The 18,403-nt window shown below is 39.7% G+C and overlaps 1 protein-coding gene across 3 annotated transcripts in view; it reads left to right on the top strand.

Moving 5' to 3' along the window:
* The window catches only part of cpne2 (copine II), an 88,293-nt gene that overhangs the window by 51,848 nt on the left and 18,042 nt on the right, over positions 1-18,403 (top strand). For all 3 annotated transcript variants that reach the window (XM_068312281.1, XM_068312278.1, XM_068312279.1), the window contains 3 exons: positions 13,463-13,596; positions 16,824-16,878; positions 17,335-17,386. In XM_068312281.1, coding sequence (XP_068168382.1) covers positions 13,463-13,596; positions 16,824-16,878; positions 17,335-17,386 — 241 coding nt within the window. The remainder of the gene's footprint in view (positions 1-13,462; positions 13,597-16,823; positions 16,879-17,334; positions 17,387-18,403) is intronic.

Raw genomic sequence — 18,403 nt, 5'->3', positions numbered from 1 at the left:
CCTAATCTTTCGGCTTTTGTCACACACACACACACACACACACACACACACACACACACACACACACACACACACACACACACACACACACACACACGCACCTTAGACTGTCTTAACAAAGATAATTCCTTTCTCCAGCTTACAAACTAATTTACATATACACGTGAGCACACATATATTATATCATCGTCACACTCTCTCAACGGCTGTTTTACATGCAAACTCCCCAAAACCAAATCCAAACTCACACTCCTCTGCAGTTTGAGCAACATTTATACTGTAGGTTTGCACACATATACAATCCCTTCAACACCTTCTATGCCCATGCATTTTTATTTAGATGTGGAGAAACGCATAATCTCAATTAGACTCAATTAGACCCAACATCCATGAAATCTTCTCCTCATGTTCATACTGCCACTTATATGCACAGATTTTGCATTTACACACATACCCTAAGAAGCTATCTTTTACAAAAACACACCCGCATAGTCACAAGCACACATGCAGAGAGAGCGGTTCTCCGGTGTTCAATCAGAGTTAGTATGGCTCTAATCCTAATCTCTTGGAAGGGAAAGTCTCTCCTTAGGGGAAGCTGGAGGCGAGAGCGGTGCTTCTGTGCTACACACTCCAACACAAAGAGATAACCTGCTACTGCCAATGGGCTATTTGTGAAAGATGTGTTTCAAGTGCATTACACTACCATTCATATCCTGCGTTTGATATTATACAGAGCTTGGTATAACATCATACTTGTGTCCCTCTGGATTTATGGAGAAAACATGCCATCTACGCAGCTCAAGATGTTGCTACAGATCAGTGAGGACTCAGATCTGTCTTTCCAGTTTCATACTGCTTCCATAGTGTCGATGACACTGTTTAGTTTCTCCTATCATTCTCACAACAGACGTGAATCCCTCATATTCTTTAGTGAAGTGAGGTCATGTGACATTGTGTACAGTCGTACATGTGCTGCTCAGCCTGTGTAACAGATGGAATGTCTTTTGAATCTGGACCGATGGTTCTAACACATCTTAATGACTACAGTCATTAGATTTCAACTTAAAATCTGATGTACCAATTGAATCACCATGAATACAGGGTGTAATGAAGGATACTATTGTATTCCATTTTGGGAAATGTGGGATCCAGAATTTGTGAGGCTTGTCTTCTTATCTTATTAAGTTTCTGCTTTTTTATCTCATGACTTAATTGCACTCACTTCTACCAGTCAGTTTTATTTCTGGTATTAGTTTGAAGCAAAAGAAACAGCAATGTAGACTTGATACATGGTACTTGTTGAATTAGAAGAACAATATTTCTGTTACTGTGATATGCAACAGCAATGCGTCTGAGGTGTAACCTGATTGTCATCTATAGCCGGTGACGATGGGTTGCGGCAGACCCGCCTGTAGATGACGATTCCAGTCATCACATCGACAAAATAGATGGATGGCTGGATGGCTGGTGGTGTGTCCACTTTATTTTGAACCTACATTGCTGTGACCAATCTGATTTTTTGATTTATTGTTATAATTTATTTCTCCTCATCATTTTCTTTGCATATACTGTAGCTCCTGTCTGTTTCCCTTCTTTTTTGTTTTATTAGTTTGTCTATTTAATCCCATGTTTTCATGTATTCCCTTCCTCATGTTTAGTTTAGTTTAGTTTAGTTTAGTTTAGTTTAGTTTAGTTTAGTTTAGTTTAGTTTAGTTTAGTTTAGTTTAGTTGAAAGGGGACAATGCAATTTCATAAAACACATGATTATATATGGTTAAAAATATTATAATAATATAATAATAATATTCTTTTTGCACTTCACACTCACATGTGCATATATGTGTTAATTACACACGGGGTTACAGGTTATAGGTCCCTGAACACAGCACACACTAGGGGCGTGTAGGCATGCAATTAGTAGACAGAGAGGACATACTGAGGTACAAAGGAGGCGGAGTGATGGGTCGCGCACGAGGGTCGCGCCCCAATGAGCATCTTGTAGGGGGGATGGCGCCTTGCTCAAGGGTACCCCGGCAGTGGCTGGGAGGTGAGTCGACACCTCCCACCGTCAGCTCACACTCCATAAAAAGCAGTAAAAAGCAGTAAAAGCAGTAAAATACATAAAAAGCAGTGAAAGCCGTAAAATAGTAAAATCAGTCAAATACATCTACAATATAGTAAGAATATACATATTCAAACACTTACTGTACTATTAAATGAGAATCACACATAATCACAACATAACATTTGATCACAGTCTTGTTACAACCAAAGAAATGTGACAAAACAATCACCTTACCTTACCTTGTAGATGGCAGTTAATGTTTGTTTTGAGGATGAGGAGCTCTCAAACACTGCCTACTACGTTTTTTATGTTTTTTATGTTCTTCTTCTTTGTTTCCTGTCTGCTAACAGTTTCTTTTTAAGTTTTTCACATGTGGGTGTGGTTACTACCTACACTTTTTTCTCAGAGGCAGAACAATACAGATTCCTATTACATGTTTGTCGGGACCAAGCAGTAAGGAAGCAGACACAGAAGATTTTTTTTGTTCTAAAAAGGCTTTTTTCTTTTAATTTTCCCAAAAAGCAAAACATTTAACAAAAGACTTTGACCAAATGAAGTAGTAAAAGAGGCCAACTAAATATAACTAAACTCCAATAGAACTCAGAACTACAGCAAATGAATGGACACAACAGAACAAAACTGACCTGCCAACCAATCAAACAGAAGAACTTAATTACTAGTTAGGTCAAAGTGAAAGTTAATACAAAGGGGAAATAAAATGTCCACTATATTCTTAACTGGCCAAAACTCAATGTAAATCACCAGATCCCCCCATGACATAGCATGCTGTGGTACAGTCCAATAAGGCTGGCAGCAGCCTATCTGAGCCCATGGCCACGCCTTTGCTGAACCAGGAAATAAAACTCCAGGTAACTCAAAAGAAAAAAACAAATGTTAATACTAACATAATTTGAACTGCCAGTGCCCAGGTGTAATACTGAAAAATATGAAAACTGCAATATTGAGTGCATGAAATGATATGTTTAATATTGAGGCTTTTAGGTGATAGTGGTGAGGTGTGGATATTACCACGTGTGGCTGGCCATCAATATGTGGATTTCATTTTTACAGAATGTTTGAGAGGATTGAAGGTACACCAATCCCTCTGAGGAGAAAATGTGAAAATTGAACATTTATGCCTTTCAGCTGTCTTCCACTTAGGAGTTTTCATCTCCAGTTTTCCCTCCAGTGATTGTCTGTTTCACTTGCATCTTGTTGTCACCAGCGCCTAATTTTCCCAGTGGCGGATCTAAGATATTTCTAAATCAGGGGTGATTAAGAGACCTAATTTCAGTCATTCACAGATTCCAGCTGCTTCCAAAGTTTGTTCTTAATATAAGCGGTAGAGGTAATGCACACCTTGAAAACCTATCCCTAGCGTTTGGAACCATGCTTTTATAATCAGTAGATTGTATTAAATTTAGAATAGAATTTTCCATATTGGAAGGTCTGCTTCCATTTCTGGAGATAACATAATTTACCCTTCACAGATACAAAAAAAAGGAATATGCACAGCGGAATGTGGCTCTAGAGAGTCAATTTGGATTTCAACGAATAATTGAAATGAAAAAAAGTTTTTGAAGACATTTTGAAGTAGAGTAACAGCTTTGCTCTGCAGGTAGTTTGGCTAAACAGCAAAGACCAAAGATGCCTGATGTATTGTCCGAGTCAAATATGGTTACACACAAACATATGTCAAGCTTTTGTGTGTATGCTGAAATCAGTTTGAATGATTTAAAATCTGTTGTGTCTGTAATTACACACAGTTTCTAGTTTTTCCTAGAAACACAGGGAGACGGGAAAACACTCATCCATCTTACCTGCACTCAATTCATCTCTCTGAGTGCAAATAAGTCTGAGAGTTACCAGCATGAGAATTGGCTAATATTCAACAAGGCACAGCTAATAAAACATGTCAGTTTCAGCATGGTGGTTATTTAATGAATAATTTGGCAGTACTGGAATTTTTTAATTATTTGCAGCCACAGACATTTTTGCTGTGATATATGCGTATATAATGAGATGCCTCTCTATCACCCCCATTCAGTGGAAATCTGCACATTTGCTTTTTGAAACTGTGTATGTGCCATGCTGTATTTAGTCAGCTTGAGTGATACTAATTATTAATAGCTTGTAGCAAAGAATAAGTTAGAAAGACAGTTATGTCATCAAAACACAGTCATCAGACTGAAAATGTATGTCACTTGCGACGGCACTGTAGGAAATACTGTATATCTTAATAGCTTTGCGAATGGCTGACTTGACAGATAACGAATATAGTACACACAGTATATTAAGGCTCACAGCAAGACAAAAGCAAACTGATGCCAAAGCTACTTCATTTATGTTGTAAATAATATGATTGTGCACAATCTGCTTAGATTTCTATTGTTCGAAGTTACGATTTTTAAGGGAAGTACATGTGAAGATCCTCTTGTCATTTCTGAGTTCAAGTTAAAAAATCTGTGTCATCTCCAGCAAAGTCATTGTGTTGAGAAAGTGACAGGAATACAGTATGAACAGTGAACTTATTTCATCCAACCATCGCCTTGACGACAAGAATATCACAATTGTCTCATCTTCAGCTGTTTGCTTAAGGCTATGGGTTTGATGGAGCCTATATGGGGTAGACCTTGGTCATGTTGCACATTGCAGAGGCTCACGTAGACAGACAACTACGCACGCGCACACTCACAACTACTGAAAATTTGGCGTGATCAATTCAACCAAATTGCATGGTTCTGAAGGGGGGGGAAGCCAGGGAACCAGGAGCAGTGATGTGTGGTCAGGGGAGACCGGTGAGGCCGTGCCTCACCTGCCATCATGAAAGAAAAAAATGAAAAATGCAGGAAATTAATTAAATGGTTATATTTATCCAGTGATATGTATTATAAAGTTATTTTCTGTTTAACATCACCGATTTTAGGCTATTTTCACTCAAAATCTCAGAATTTTCACATTTACCTGCTGAAATACTGAACAAAGACCTGCGGTGAGGCACCAGCCAGCCGAGCCTCACCAATGATTGTGCAATGGCTCGACTAGCTGTGCTGACATGCTATAGTCAGCCTGTAATGCTATCTTTCTATATGTCGCTATTAATAGGTTCAAACACGTTTGCTCTATGAAGTAAATTTCAATAATTTAGATAATGTATATAATGTACAGTGTTTTTTTGTCAACAACTTGCATGTGTGTAACGTCTTCTTGAGTTGAGTGGTCCTGAAATCGCTTGGAAAAGGCATGAAGTGAGGCATACAGTTCCCCAGCCTCATGGAGATCCCAGGGATTCGACCGAGGAGTCTTCCACTTCGACCGTAGAAGAAGTGACAGCAAACTACAATCTATAGTCAGCGTGTCAAGTGCAGCCATTCATTTGTTTTCCGCCTGCCTTGCCTTACTATAAAAATGGAGGATTACATATCTCAACTCGAAATTTTTTCGATGCTTTTGTTCAGAAAGAGCGACGCATGGACTTAATTTATAAGTAAGTAACATATAAGCAAACATGCAGGAAACAATACGTTTTTTTTAATCAAGTGTGCTAATTGTATGTTAGTTTGTATGTGTAAATAATTCTGCACTGAGACTTTAAAAATGACCTGTTGATAATTCAATAGTGAATAAGCTAAACTGTAAGTTCATATTTTTCTAAATCTAATTATGATTAAATCAGTGCCTCACCAGCCATGAACCTCACCGCACCTCACTGACCAGGAGAGAACCCACACAGACATAGGTGAACATACATCAGAGCTCCCAACAGAATCAACCTGAAACCTTTGTTATGTGAGGCAACAGCATTACCCACTGCGCCACCATGCCGCCCCATGAATTTATTCATAATTCTGTTTTGTAATTTTATCTAAATAAAGAAATGCTACAGTTTGCAAGAGACACTGCTTCCATTTGATTACTGGAAACTAGGCTTAAAGATTTAACAGTGTAGCTTAAAATTACTTCAACACATAAGAAGTCAAACCACAACAGCATATTTATGATGCTTGAGCAGCCTTCAAGAAAGCAATGTTTTCAGAAGTTAACTTTACTAAAAAGACAAAATAATAGCAAAGTTTCATTTTAGTCACTTTGCCAATAAAAATATTCAGGTTGAACCATTGACAATCTGCAACAAATGTATTAAACTTAAAGCATGTACGTGTACTTCATTACTCCCCAATGACAAGAAATCATCAGAAATGTATGGAAACTGAACTGTATCATCATCCTGTGAAAAAGATAGGAGTAAGCACCTGGATGCTGGATTCTGCTATGATTCCAGGCCTGGGAGCTGTTTTCGAAGTTAAGAGCTTGTTGGCTAGTGATTAAACAAACCCTGAATACGCTCTCTGGTCTCATTCAACATGACCTGCCACGGTTGGTGGAAGAGTTTCAAAGGGAATATAGTCACAGCTAGGGTACTGAGCACATTGATAGGAGAAAAGAAAGTCAGACACGCTGTGGCAGTTTGGAGGACTCTTCAGCTGATAATAACAGTTGATTGCGTGAGTTTTGTCACTGGACTACATATAGAAATACAAACAATGAATCACAATCACATTCATGTCTATGGCTGATTCGGAGTCACCACTTCACTTTTGTATAATGCATGCTTGTGATGATGAGATGAGGAAAACATGCAAATTTCAAACAGAAATTCCTCGGGATTTTAACCTTGGACCTTCTTGTAACAACACCACCATGCCAGTCGCCCAAACAACAGTAGATCGTGGTTGAAATCTGCATCGTACAGAAGCTGACGTGGAAGGATTCTTTACAATTGTGGAATGCAATAAAATGTCACAAGATAAGATAAGATTAACTTCACATTCAGATCTGATCCGGAGCTGAGTAATATTTCAGATCTGTCCATCCAGAATGCTTAAATTTATAGAGCTGACAGAAAATCGTAGCTGGATCGAACTGTGCTATAAACTAATAGACTATAGACTAAGGAATATAGACTAAGGAGGCCAGCCTCCTTATGTACTTCCTGAGGAGGCTGGCCTCCTTCAACATCTGTCCTGACCTCCTTCTCATGTTCTATCAGTCTGTAGTTTCCAGTGAGCTGTCATACGCCATTGTGTGTTGGGGTGGGGGGGCCAGGAGAAGAGATACGGACCGTCTTAACAGGCTCATCCGCAGAGCAGGCTCAGTGGTTGGGCTGAGCCTGGACTCTGTGGAGATGCTTCTGGAGAGCAGGACCATGTCCAAAGTCAGGGCTATCATGAACAACACCAGCCACCCCCTGCACACCACCTTCTCCCAGCAGAGAAGCACCTTCAGCGGCAGACTGTTGTCACACAGCGCCTCCACAGGGAGGCTGAGGTCCTCCTTCGTGCCCCGTGCCATCAGGGGGTACAATGACTCTCTCAGGAGGAACTGAGGGGTTAGGTTAAGGTCAGAACGCGGTTGAATGGAGGGAGGGAGATGGGATATCAGCCTATGCTGCAGTGTAGTGGCCAAGGAGTTGTAATGTTCTGACATTAGATAGTGACATGCCTTACAATGTAAGAAGGGTGTACCTTACCCACCATGTGGGCCTCATGCTATTTTCACTTTCACTTTTTATTTTATGTTATTTTATTTTATTATATACTGTTTATATTTTAGTTTTAGTTTAGTATATGACCTGTTAGTGCTGCATGTGTCTGTTAGTGTAGTGTATGTCTTGTGGTATGTCCTGTGATGTCAGTGTTTCTTTTTCTCCTGGTGTTTATCCAGTATTTATTCATTATGTAATGCCTGAACAGTGGATTTGTGCAATTTCCTCCGTATCCATCCATTCATCCAATGCAGTGGTTCTTAACCTTGTTGGAGGTACCGAAACCTGCCAGTTTCATATGCTCACTCACCAAACCCTTCTTTAGTAAAAAAAAATGTTTTACTGGTGTATTTAATGAATTGTGCATTAAAGTCTGCTTTTTCAAAGAACAAAACCAAGATAGTGCACGGACTCACATAAAATTATCTACCTGCAAATCAGTGTGACTTTTGCTGTTGTTATTGAGAGACCAGTTCAGATATGCGTGGCTTCACCTTGGCAAGTGCTACTCTTACGTCATTTTCGCAGCAAATGTGTCTGTTGTTTTCCATGCAGCTTAAGGAAGTGTTCCTTTATTTTTGCCAATGCGAGACTAGAGTTGCTAAGCTTGACATTTTAAATCATGCAGAACGCTGACTCCCATCACGTTCCGTTATACAGTACATGTAAATACACGTTGCACACATTTGTCCAACCACTTTCTTTTTTTGCTCAAGATAGTTACCATGAATTAAAATATTAAGAAAGCAATCAGATGACGTACCATTATGACAGGCATAAATCGACTACTGAGTGCGCAAAATCCCACGTAGCGCAGGTAGGCTAATTATTATGGCTCAGTCAGTAACTTCGAGTGGAAACATTTTCAACAGGGAAACGGCAAAATAGTAAATGTCCTTCAAAAACAAAATATGTTCCTTAATATCAAGATAAATGCATAAATGAAACTGCATCTACTACAATCTGAAAAGGCATAACTATGCTGCTCTACAATCCTACCAACAACTGCTTTCAAATAATGAAGTAAAAATGTAAAAGCAAAATCAAATCAGTTGTATTTTTTCTCATGGCTCTTATCTGCAACTTTCCCTGAGTCCATTTAACTGAAATAAAAATAAATAAATTAAAATACAAAAATCTGTGGCACACTGACAAAACAATACTTCTTTCAAAGAGACATACCGTCTTGTAGAAACAAACATAAAAATTTAACTGAATTTAAAACTGGAAATACGTTACTGCTCTGTGATGCTCTAATATTTGATGGTGTTTTTTCTTTCGTACAAGTTCATGAATGTTCAGGTTCAGGCTCTGAGCTGAGGAAATCCTCAGGATGGATGAAGTCAGACGGCTCCTGTGTGATGTTTTGTTCAGCTTCATCAGAGAGAAAACAGTTGTTCTCACAGGTCTGTGCTGCTAAACGTAGAGAGCGTCCAAGCAGCTTGGATGCGCAGCTGCGGCATTGTGTAGGGGATGAAACCTGCGAACTCAGTAGACACACAGGTTTGCCTTTTACCTCTCTGAACATACACTCTGACTCCCACCTCGCTTGAAACATCCTGCTCTCAGCGTCCATTTTCCTTTTTAGCCATTTTTGAGCAGGGTAGTGCTGTAGTTAAATTCAACCGCCGCGCTGACTGCTGATAAACAATGAAACCAAAGCCTGCTTGCTGCGCTGGCGTGACTTCCGCTACCATAGCATTGAGGGAAATGTAGTGTTGGTGCAAGTAAAACATCAGCAGGCCAATGTGGCTTAAGGGCCAGTTCTAATAGAAATTAAAAATTATCCAGGGGGCCATAAACAACTCGTCACGGGCCAGGTCTGGCCCACGGGCCTTGACTTTGACGTATGTGCTCTATAGTGTAGGGTTAGATGACATTAAGTGCAGTAAACAAACCCTCAAGAGTCATGAAAATTTTTTTAACAGGGATGAAAAGAAAGGCAGAGCGAGACGAAGATAATGAGACAAAAGCAAGTCACCTGAAAGCTAAGACGAAGAACTATGAAGAGTTGTCTGTAGTGCTGGGCTTCACTGTGACTACAGACCGGTGTGTTTACTGTGTCTAAAAATGCTGGCAGCGGACAGCATGAAGCCTATAAAATTAAGGCGTCACTTAAAGACATTACACCCCAATCACTCTGATAAGCCACTGGAGTTTTTCAGCGAAAACATGCCGAATATTGTCAACAATCATCCCGCTTTGTGAATGCTACGTCAGTAAACCAGCAAGCTCTGTTAGCATCATGTAAGGTGGCGTATCAAACTGATCAGTGCAAAAAAAAAAAACCACTATAGCAGAGGAGCTGAAACATTGAGTAGAAGCTGAGAGTTCAGTATCACGCTTCCAACCTCATTAATGTTGCTGAACTGAATTAGAATTTTAAGGGGGTTTTTTTTTCGTTTTTGTTTTCTTATCAATAATGTCATCTAAATTGGTTATAAACTCCTTAAAATCTCTCAGAACCCCCCCCCCCCCCAACAAAATGGTTCAACATTTATAATTCATCTGAATTTAACATGTCCTGCTGCCATCCTGGTATTTATGAAGAAATAGTGTTCTGTTTTGTTTTGCTTTTTCCAAAGCTGTGACTCCAGTCACTATTTACATTATTAGATGCATTGCTAATTATTTTCTTGAGTGTATAAGTTCATTAGTTGGTCTGTAAAGCATGGGAAGTACAGTATTTGATCAAATATTTAATTGTTGGACTCATTCTTGCAGCTCTTTGCTGCTGTTTTAATTATAATTCTTTAATTTGTAACCAGAGATTAGAAAAACTGACTCAGTACTCATTTATACATTTATGCTGCTTCACATCTAGAAACTTGTGATTACAAGGAAAATTACTGATTTTTTAACTTTTAACAGAAAGTGGTGGGCTGTATGGGTCTTTTTTCACACATTGCTGTTCAGAATAAAATGCACATGCTCACACAGATATAAAATAGACCATAACACCCTAATTCTGTCACACTTCATCTCAGTGTCCGTCACTCTGCTGCACTTTACGCTCCATCCCCTCCCCCTCTCATCCTTTACCTCTTTTTGCTCAATTTGCTCTGTTACATGAACAAATCGAACATGTTTCCTCCTCTCTATTTTCTCTTTTCTGACTCTGTTTTGAACCTAAACATTGTTGTTATATTATGGTCCAGACACGGAGAAAGGAGATGGTTCTAACTGCCTTAAAACTGATAGGTAGGCGGCAGAGTTTCTGGGTCGCCTATTTGTCTGCAAACAAACCTCTATCCACTGCCTGAAGAACATCTTGTCACCCTTAATCTAATATTATGTTGGGCTGTGTGTCTCTGTGTTGGTGTGCCTTATGTATCTGTATTATTAAGCTATGGGTTGATGTGTTTAAAGCATCTTTGTGTTTATATACTGTATTTATACAGTATATGTAATCACAGCCTCATTTGTATGTCATTTATATGAGTAGTTTCAGCATCATGTGTGTATTATGGACACAGGAGCACCAGAATAGTTTTTTTATTATGACAATTATTCGATTTTTGAGGTCATGAGGTTTTGAGGTTTTTATTATTTAACAAATTTGAAAATCCCCAGCTGTGTAGCTCACTTACCATTCTCAAAAGTTTTCAACAACTACTGTTTACATTGTGACATGTCAGTGAATGTTAGACAAAAATATAAGTATTGTGTCTCATGCTGAGACAATACTCGATCATATGTTGTTTTTGAAAATTTGAAAATTTTAATATAAAACCATGTACAGTAACTCAAATGAAGCGGCTGTTTGATCCTCTCTACACATTGTTCAGGATGATCTGATTGACTATCATAAAACTTAAACTAACTCTTTCAACTAACTCTCCCCAAGATGCCAAAAAAATTTAATAACTGAAAAAAGTTTATTGTTATGAGTTATCTGAAATTCATTGAAAAGATAAAAACACATTTGAATTAGTAACTTCTAATAATAACTTGTAATAATATACTAAATACTAAGAATTTATAAAATCAAAATTAGAAATTTAGAAATCAAATGATTAAATACCTTATAAATGAATACAGTGCGCCCTCACACATCAACGATTGCGACTCCACCTCATGTGGAGTAACAGTCACGTGATACTGTGCGTGCATTCTATTGGCTGACGGCATCTGGAAGTGTGCTCTGTTCCATCAGGCTCGGACTTTCGTGAGACACAAAAGTGCTTTAAGCAATCTATCAGATTGTGGGTAATACAGATGTCAGTATGGGGAGGGTTCATTAACGTTTAAATTATCATAAATAATAAGATAAATTGATTGTCATCTCGATCACAGAATCCTCAATCCTGTGTCGTTCCTGGAACGCATTGACTGCAAAGAACGAGGGCGCACTGTTTTAGCAAATGTTCTGATAAATTAAGAAAATATATGTCAGATATGGCATTAATGGTTATAGAGGGTCCTCCCCACATATAAATTAACAGGATCTAGACACTTAGAACCCAGTGGTCTCTTTTAAGTTGAATTTTATTTCCATTTTTATTTTTTCCAAACAAAAAAGGTTTGTTTAATAACTTGAAATAAAATAAATGAAATTCCACCCCTTCATTCAGATCTGAAAGGGTGGGGTTTTCCTGCTACAGGGCAAACCCTCCCACAAAGTTTAAGTATTTTATGCATCACAACAATAACGGTAAAAAACAAACAAAACAGAATGCTAAATTGAAAATAATTCCTGACACCCCTTTTCCCCAAAGCCACTCCAGAAAAATGTATGACTTCCTTCTTGCTACTTGTCCAAACCTTCCACCAAATTTCAAGAAAATCTAGTATTTTTGTGTAATCCCTCAGAAACAGATGGGTTTTATTCAGAGAGAGGAAAAAGTGCTTATACGCAGTCTGGATTAAAATGCATTGAAGAGGGTTACAAATAAATTGTGTTTGGTTAAAGAGCAAAGACAAAGAGAAATGCAGTGTCAAAAGAACCTTTAAAAATTTAGACCGAGATCTGTTTGAAGTTCATATGGCGACCCCTGAAGAGAAAAGCCGAAAGGAAAAGAAGAAGAATCGGTTTAAAGTTCATTTATTACAGTTAATATGTTACCAACAATCTTATCTAATGAAAACCCACATACAACATATATTTATTATGTTAAAAACTACAACTCCCTAGTTTTTGTGTCAAACACATAAATGCCTTGTAATAGGGGTAATAATACATGTGTATATAATATAGACACGTGTATTATTACATATATAATACTACATGTGTATATAATATATACACGTGTATTGTTACCCCCATGCTCCGCGGTGCACTGGCGTCGTGACCGGAGTGTCCCCCGCCTCACGCCGCCGAGATAGGCTCCGGCTCCCTGTGACCCGCTGCGGCGGATACAGCGGTGGTAATCTGTTGATGAGTGACTGACTGACTGTTACCCCCATAGTATGCATTTTCTTATTGAACCATCAGATTTGCTGTAACTTCTGACTGACAGAAACACTTCTAATGCTAGTTTCTCTAAAGTAAAGACATAATTTGGGTAATAATGTCAAACCTGCAGTTTGTGTTAAATACAGGGGACACATAATCATTTGCTACATAGTCACTTTCTGAAGAGGGAGATTAAGATTATTTATTTTGTTTCTTAATCTATGGTTACCAAACTTTTATTGGAAAGGCAAACAGGGAATTGTCTTGGCTCCAGGGCATGATGTGTAACATGAACAGCGAACATACAGTTTATAGTTTTACATTTTATGTTTGTTGACGCTGTCTGTGATCACCTGCCCCCCATTACTGGAGATGATTCTGCATCATTCACCATGGGGCACAGTTTTCTACTCTTAAATATCATCTTATCTTCAGCTCATAAAATGTCTCTCCACAGGTTGGTATTGACTTCACAGCATCTAACGGGAACCCTCGAGAACCATCCTCCCTCCATTACATTAACCCACTGGGCAGCAATGAGTATTTGGCTGCCATTTTAGCTGTGGGACAAATCATACAGGACTACGATACGTGAGTTCCTTGTGCAGCTTTTTTGCTTGTTTCAGTGTTCGGTGGACAGACTTTGTAAGATTAGTTTGATAAGATCGGATAGCATATTCCTTTATTAATCCCACAGTGGGGAAATTTCCAAAATTTAGGGAATTTGGGGAAATTAAGAAATGGTTTGTTGATTTGTTGTGTTTTGTTTTAATAAGCTTATATTATCTCATAGTTTGACTTCTTAATAGGACTATGTTAAAGATCCCTAATATTCAGCACATCAGTTGGACCTTTGTTGGAGGAGATGGAGATGCCTTCTTGGATGGGGTGCACTTTGGCAACAATTTTGGTGATGACCACGTGGTGCCGCCAGCCTGGCACATCTTTAGTTATTTGCCCCAATGTCATTGGGTGTTTCGGCCGTTTACAACAAGACACCCTCTGCTGAGGTTGGCCCACCACAGGACGTTCAGACCTGGGTGTGTGGCAGATGGTGACACCACGTGGTCATTTGGAAGCCCACACTGCATCTTTACGTTTCAGCCACAGCCACTGACTGCTCCGTTCTGCTGCATTCGCAAGTTCTCTGTTGAGCCTGCCCTCTAATCCCTACGTCCTTCAGGAAACTTGTGGTGGACCTTGCTACAAAGCCTCTACAGCCAACCTCCACTGGCCACACCTTCACGTTCCAGCCCTGCCCTTCTGCCTCAGCTGCTTAATTGGCATATAGCAGTGTCTTACGTTCATATGCTTTATGGATGGTATCTTCCCATGGGATGGTTGCCTCAACGATGAAGACATGTCGGCAGCATTTGAACCAGAGGACCAGGTCAGGGTAAGGGTTGCTTGTTGCGATTTTGGGTGGGAAGGTGAGCCTCTGGTTGAGGTCCACACACATTTCCCAGTCTTGGGCTGCGTTCAAGTGGGCCTGGATCCAGAAGAAATTACTTGGCCCCTCTTTCCTCCCCTTCCCGAACGAAGGATGTTTTTTGTGGGATGGTGGACTGGGGGTTTAGAGGCATGGCATTGGTGGTTACCCTTCTGCTCTCTGACTCAGCACCCAAGCACTTCAACACCTGGTTGTGGTGCCAGGTATATCTTCCCTGTGTTAGGCTAGCCTTGCAACCCACCAAGATGTGTTTTGGGGGTGCTAGGTCTGCGCACTGGGGACAGGCTGAGTCCTCTCCATACTAGACATGTAGATTAGTTAGGGCAGGCATGTGTCTTTGATGATGAAGCTTATCCTGTTGGACTCCATGCTCCACAGATCGCTCCATGTGATGTTCATATCCGTGCTCTCCCACTTCATCCAGCGGCCTTGCTGGGCTTGGGAGACTGCTGTGGCACACCTGGCTGCTTCCTCCTGGTGGCACACTTCCTCCACCACCATGTGGTGCCGTTCAGCTGGAGTAGCCTTTTTCCAAGTGGATGTTGCTGCTTCCAATCCAAGGTCGCCTCTACCATGTTGGTTATGCCCCACGATATCCCAGTGTCTGAGAGCAGTATTTGCCACCACAACTGCTGCAGATGGTTTCCATTTCCTCCCCGTTGCTAGGTTTGGAGCACCGCCTCTGACACATGGCTGCCGAGTGAGAGTCATTCAGTGAGAGTCATCTCCTGCCTGGATTTGGCACTTTTGTACTCCTCCACCAAGCTTGATATCGCTAGGGATAGGACTCCATTGCCATAAAGACCTATGCTACTAAGGCATTTTGGCAGACCAAGCCACTTCCTCACTAGCACACTGATCAGTCTCTCCAGCCGATTGGCATGGGATAGTGTGATCTCATAGATGGACGGTGGCAACATGAGATGGGGCAGCAGCCCGAACTGAAACCACCAGAGTTTCAGCTTTCCAGCATAACCATGCTGTTGAAATGCTTGAGGCCACTTATGGTATCCTGCTTGAGTTACTCCAACTGCTTCAAGTCCTTGAGCTCTGCGCTGTACCGGTGCCCAAGGCTTTTGACAGGCTTCTCCAGAACTGTTGGTATTGGCTCGATAACATGGAACCTCACATTGGTGAGATGGCCTATCACAATGGAGATACTGCGGGATTTGCAAGGTTTAATCTCCATTCGTGCCCATTGAGTGTTTCCCTGGAGTTTATCCAACAGAGGTTTGGTGCAAGATAAACCTCTAAGTTTTTCTAAATAATTCGGCACTGGGACAGAAGTTACCAGCAGCAAAGAAATGAGTTCCCTTTCATCTCCATATTGGTCTCTGTGGGCAATGCAGGAACATTTAAACTATGATTCCCTAATGTCCATCTTAATCCCTTCATCTACCCGAGAAACACTGGACAGAGCTTTAATTTGATTTTTGGTGGTTACAACACACATATCTGATTTTTGTTAAAAGGCAAGCCCTCCGTTTGTTTAACTTGAAACTTTAAACCACTATTAATCCAAAGGTCATTTGCTGTCACATGCTTGATTACTACAGACATGAAAACCGTTGAATGTGAACAAATAAAAGCATTAATGTGAACAGTATGGTTAAAAAAGTAGAATCGATTTGTGATAAAATCAAAGTTAAATGTTTAATTTCAGCTACTTACTTAAAAGGCCAATTTGAAGTCAAATATAAGGAAATGGAGCTGTGTGCTTTTCATTTCAAAATGCATTTTCATGAACAAAATCTCATTTACAAATGAAGTAACATTCAATATATTCAACATCTTAATATTATAGTCTCACTAACTTTTATTTATTATGATAACAACAAGTCTGTCAATGAAACATCATCGGTGTTTTATTTCAACAAAACATAAACAGCACAAATGTATTTTAAAATAATGCTAACTTCAGTTGTTGGACGATGTTTTGATTTATGTAAATACAAATTTCTTGCTTTTGTTTCAAAACAACAAATTTAATTTTTAATTTTACACAAAGCTTTTAAATCTATTGTTAAAATATAAAAACTGTTTTTAAACAGTGAGGTAAGGTCAATACATTATCATGATCGAACTGAAGACATGAGGCTAGACATGTTTTTCTTAACATATATTTTTTAAAGAGTCTTTTGTTTTCTGTTTTTTTTTAAACAGCTTATTTCTCCCCCTCTATAATTAGTATTGATGAAAATACCATTTCTATACTTTCTGTTTTTACGATATTGACTTCAATTCTATTTGTGCTCTGCGTTTTTTCTGTGAAGGTCTTTAAATGTGTGGTGTAAAACCAGCTTGTTGAATTTGGATGTAAAAAAGGTTTAACTAACATTCCAATCTGTTGTCATGGTTTCCTCTTCAGTGACAAAATGTTTCCTGCTCTGGGATTTGGAGCTCAACTCCCACCAGACTGGAAGGTGTGTGCTTGTCTCAGACACAAATGTATGTATAGTTGTATGAGGGAGAAGAAGGGGGGTCTTCGCAAATGCAAACACAAAAATATATTTCACACAGACACACAAACACACACACACACACACACACACACACACACACACACACACACACACACACACACACACACACACACACACACACACACACACACACACACACACACACACACACACACACACAAACACAGATAAATCTGTAAGCATTATACATGCATATTCACATGATTACGTAACTGTCAACCCATCTGTGTTGCCATGGCACACTGAGCTGATGAAAAGGACAAAGGAGAGTGGTGAACAGGGAGAGGCTTGTATAGAGAAACTGTAGGAGAAATGGACTGGATTCCTCAACACTACCTTAGTGTATTGGAAGGTATCAAGATGTGAAGTTAATCTCTGCTTGTCTTGTTTTCTCAGGTGTCACATGAATTTGCCATCAACTTTAACCCCACCAACCCTTTCTGTTCAGGTGAGTCACTGCAGTCGGTGGAGAGGAACATTTTCATGCATTGTTACCACCTAATGTGACTTTATACTGACAAGAACCAACAGAACCGTCACTCGCACTTGAGTCGTCATTAACATGGCAATTTTTTTCCGTTATTATCTCTATTCCACTAATAATTTCCCTAAACCGTCTTGTCTCATTTATGTCTTTTGTGCAACTATTTGCCGGTAAGCTTCAAGACCATTTAGTTAGCTTTTTATTTCAGTCTAAAGTATAGTACTTGTTTCTAATCATACTAGCGGGAACCCGTGGATATTCCACGATAAACAATAATATTAGACTTCATACCAAACATATGACAGGAATAAATAGCTACCTTGTTCTATGAAGCTAACGCTACACTGCTAACGTGGAGAGCTCCAGCTAAACAATAGCCAACTGATGCTAGCCAAGCTTTTGCTTCAACACAACGTGAGACACGGGGATGTCATGTATGCTAGCTCATATTCCACTTCTCATTACGTGAATGAATTATGAATAAATATCTAAACTTTATGACTCATGAAGAAAGAAACAGACGAACAAATATCCAACTGTCATTGCATGTTTATCAGCGCGTCTTGGACGTGGAGCTGTTATACGTCAGAAAATAGCTGGTTTTAACTCCGTCCATTCTGTGTGAACATGTAGACACGGGTAGCACACACACTAACTTCACAGTGCTTTTCGTCTCAGGGAGACTCCTCCTCCTGGATAGAAAAAGTTTCGGTCCACACGACAACGCAGACCTGGCGTTTTCAAAAAACTTCGTCCCAGATAGCTGCGTGGTTGTGTGGATGAAAGGCGGAAATGCAACAAAAAGCCTCGCTGCCCGATGCCTTACACTTACACCATATTGTTCACGTGATTCCTTCTGGCAGATGCGCCGTAATTGGTTGGGCGGACTTTTGAAGTGAGTTTATTCAAAGGGATAGGTGGGTAGATTGTCAGACACGTACTTAAATAAAAGTGGTTACAGTGCGCCCTTGTTCTTTGCGG

This window comes from Antennarius striatus, chromosome 4 (genome assembly GCF_040054535.1).
Source record: "Antennarius striatus isolate MH-2024 chromosome 4, ASM4005453v1, whole genome shotgun sequence".
Classification (NCBI taxonomy): domain Eukaryota; kingdom Metazoa; phylum Chordata; class Actinopteri; order Lophiiformes; family Antennariidae; genus Antennarius; species Antennarius striatus.
Note: the sequence above shows the minus strand (reverse complement) of the source record. Positions and strands in the feature narration are given on the sequence as shown.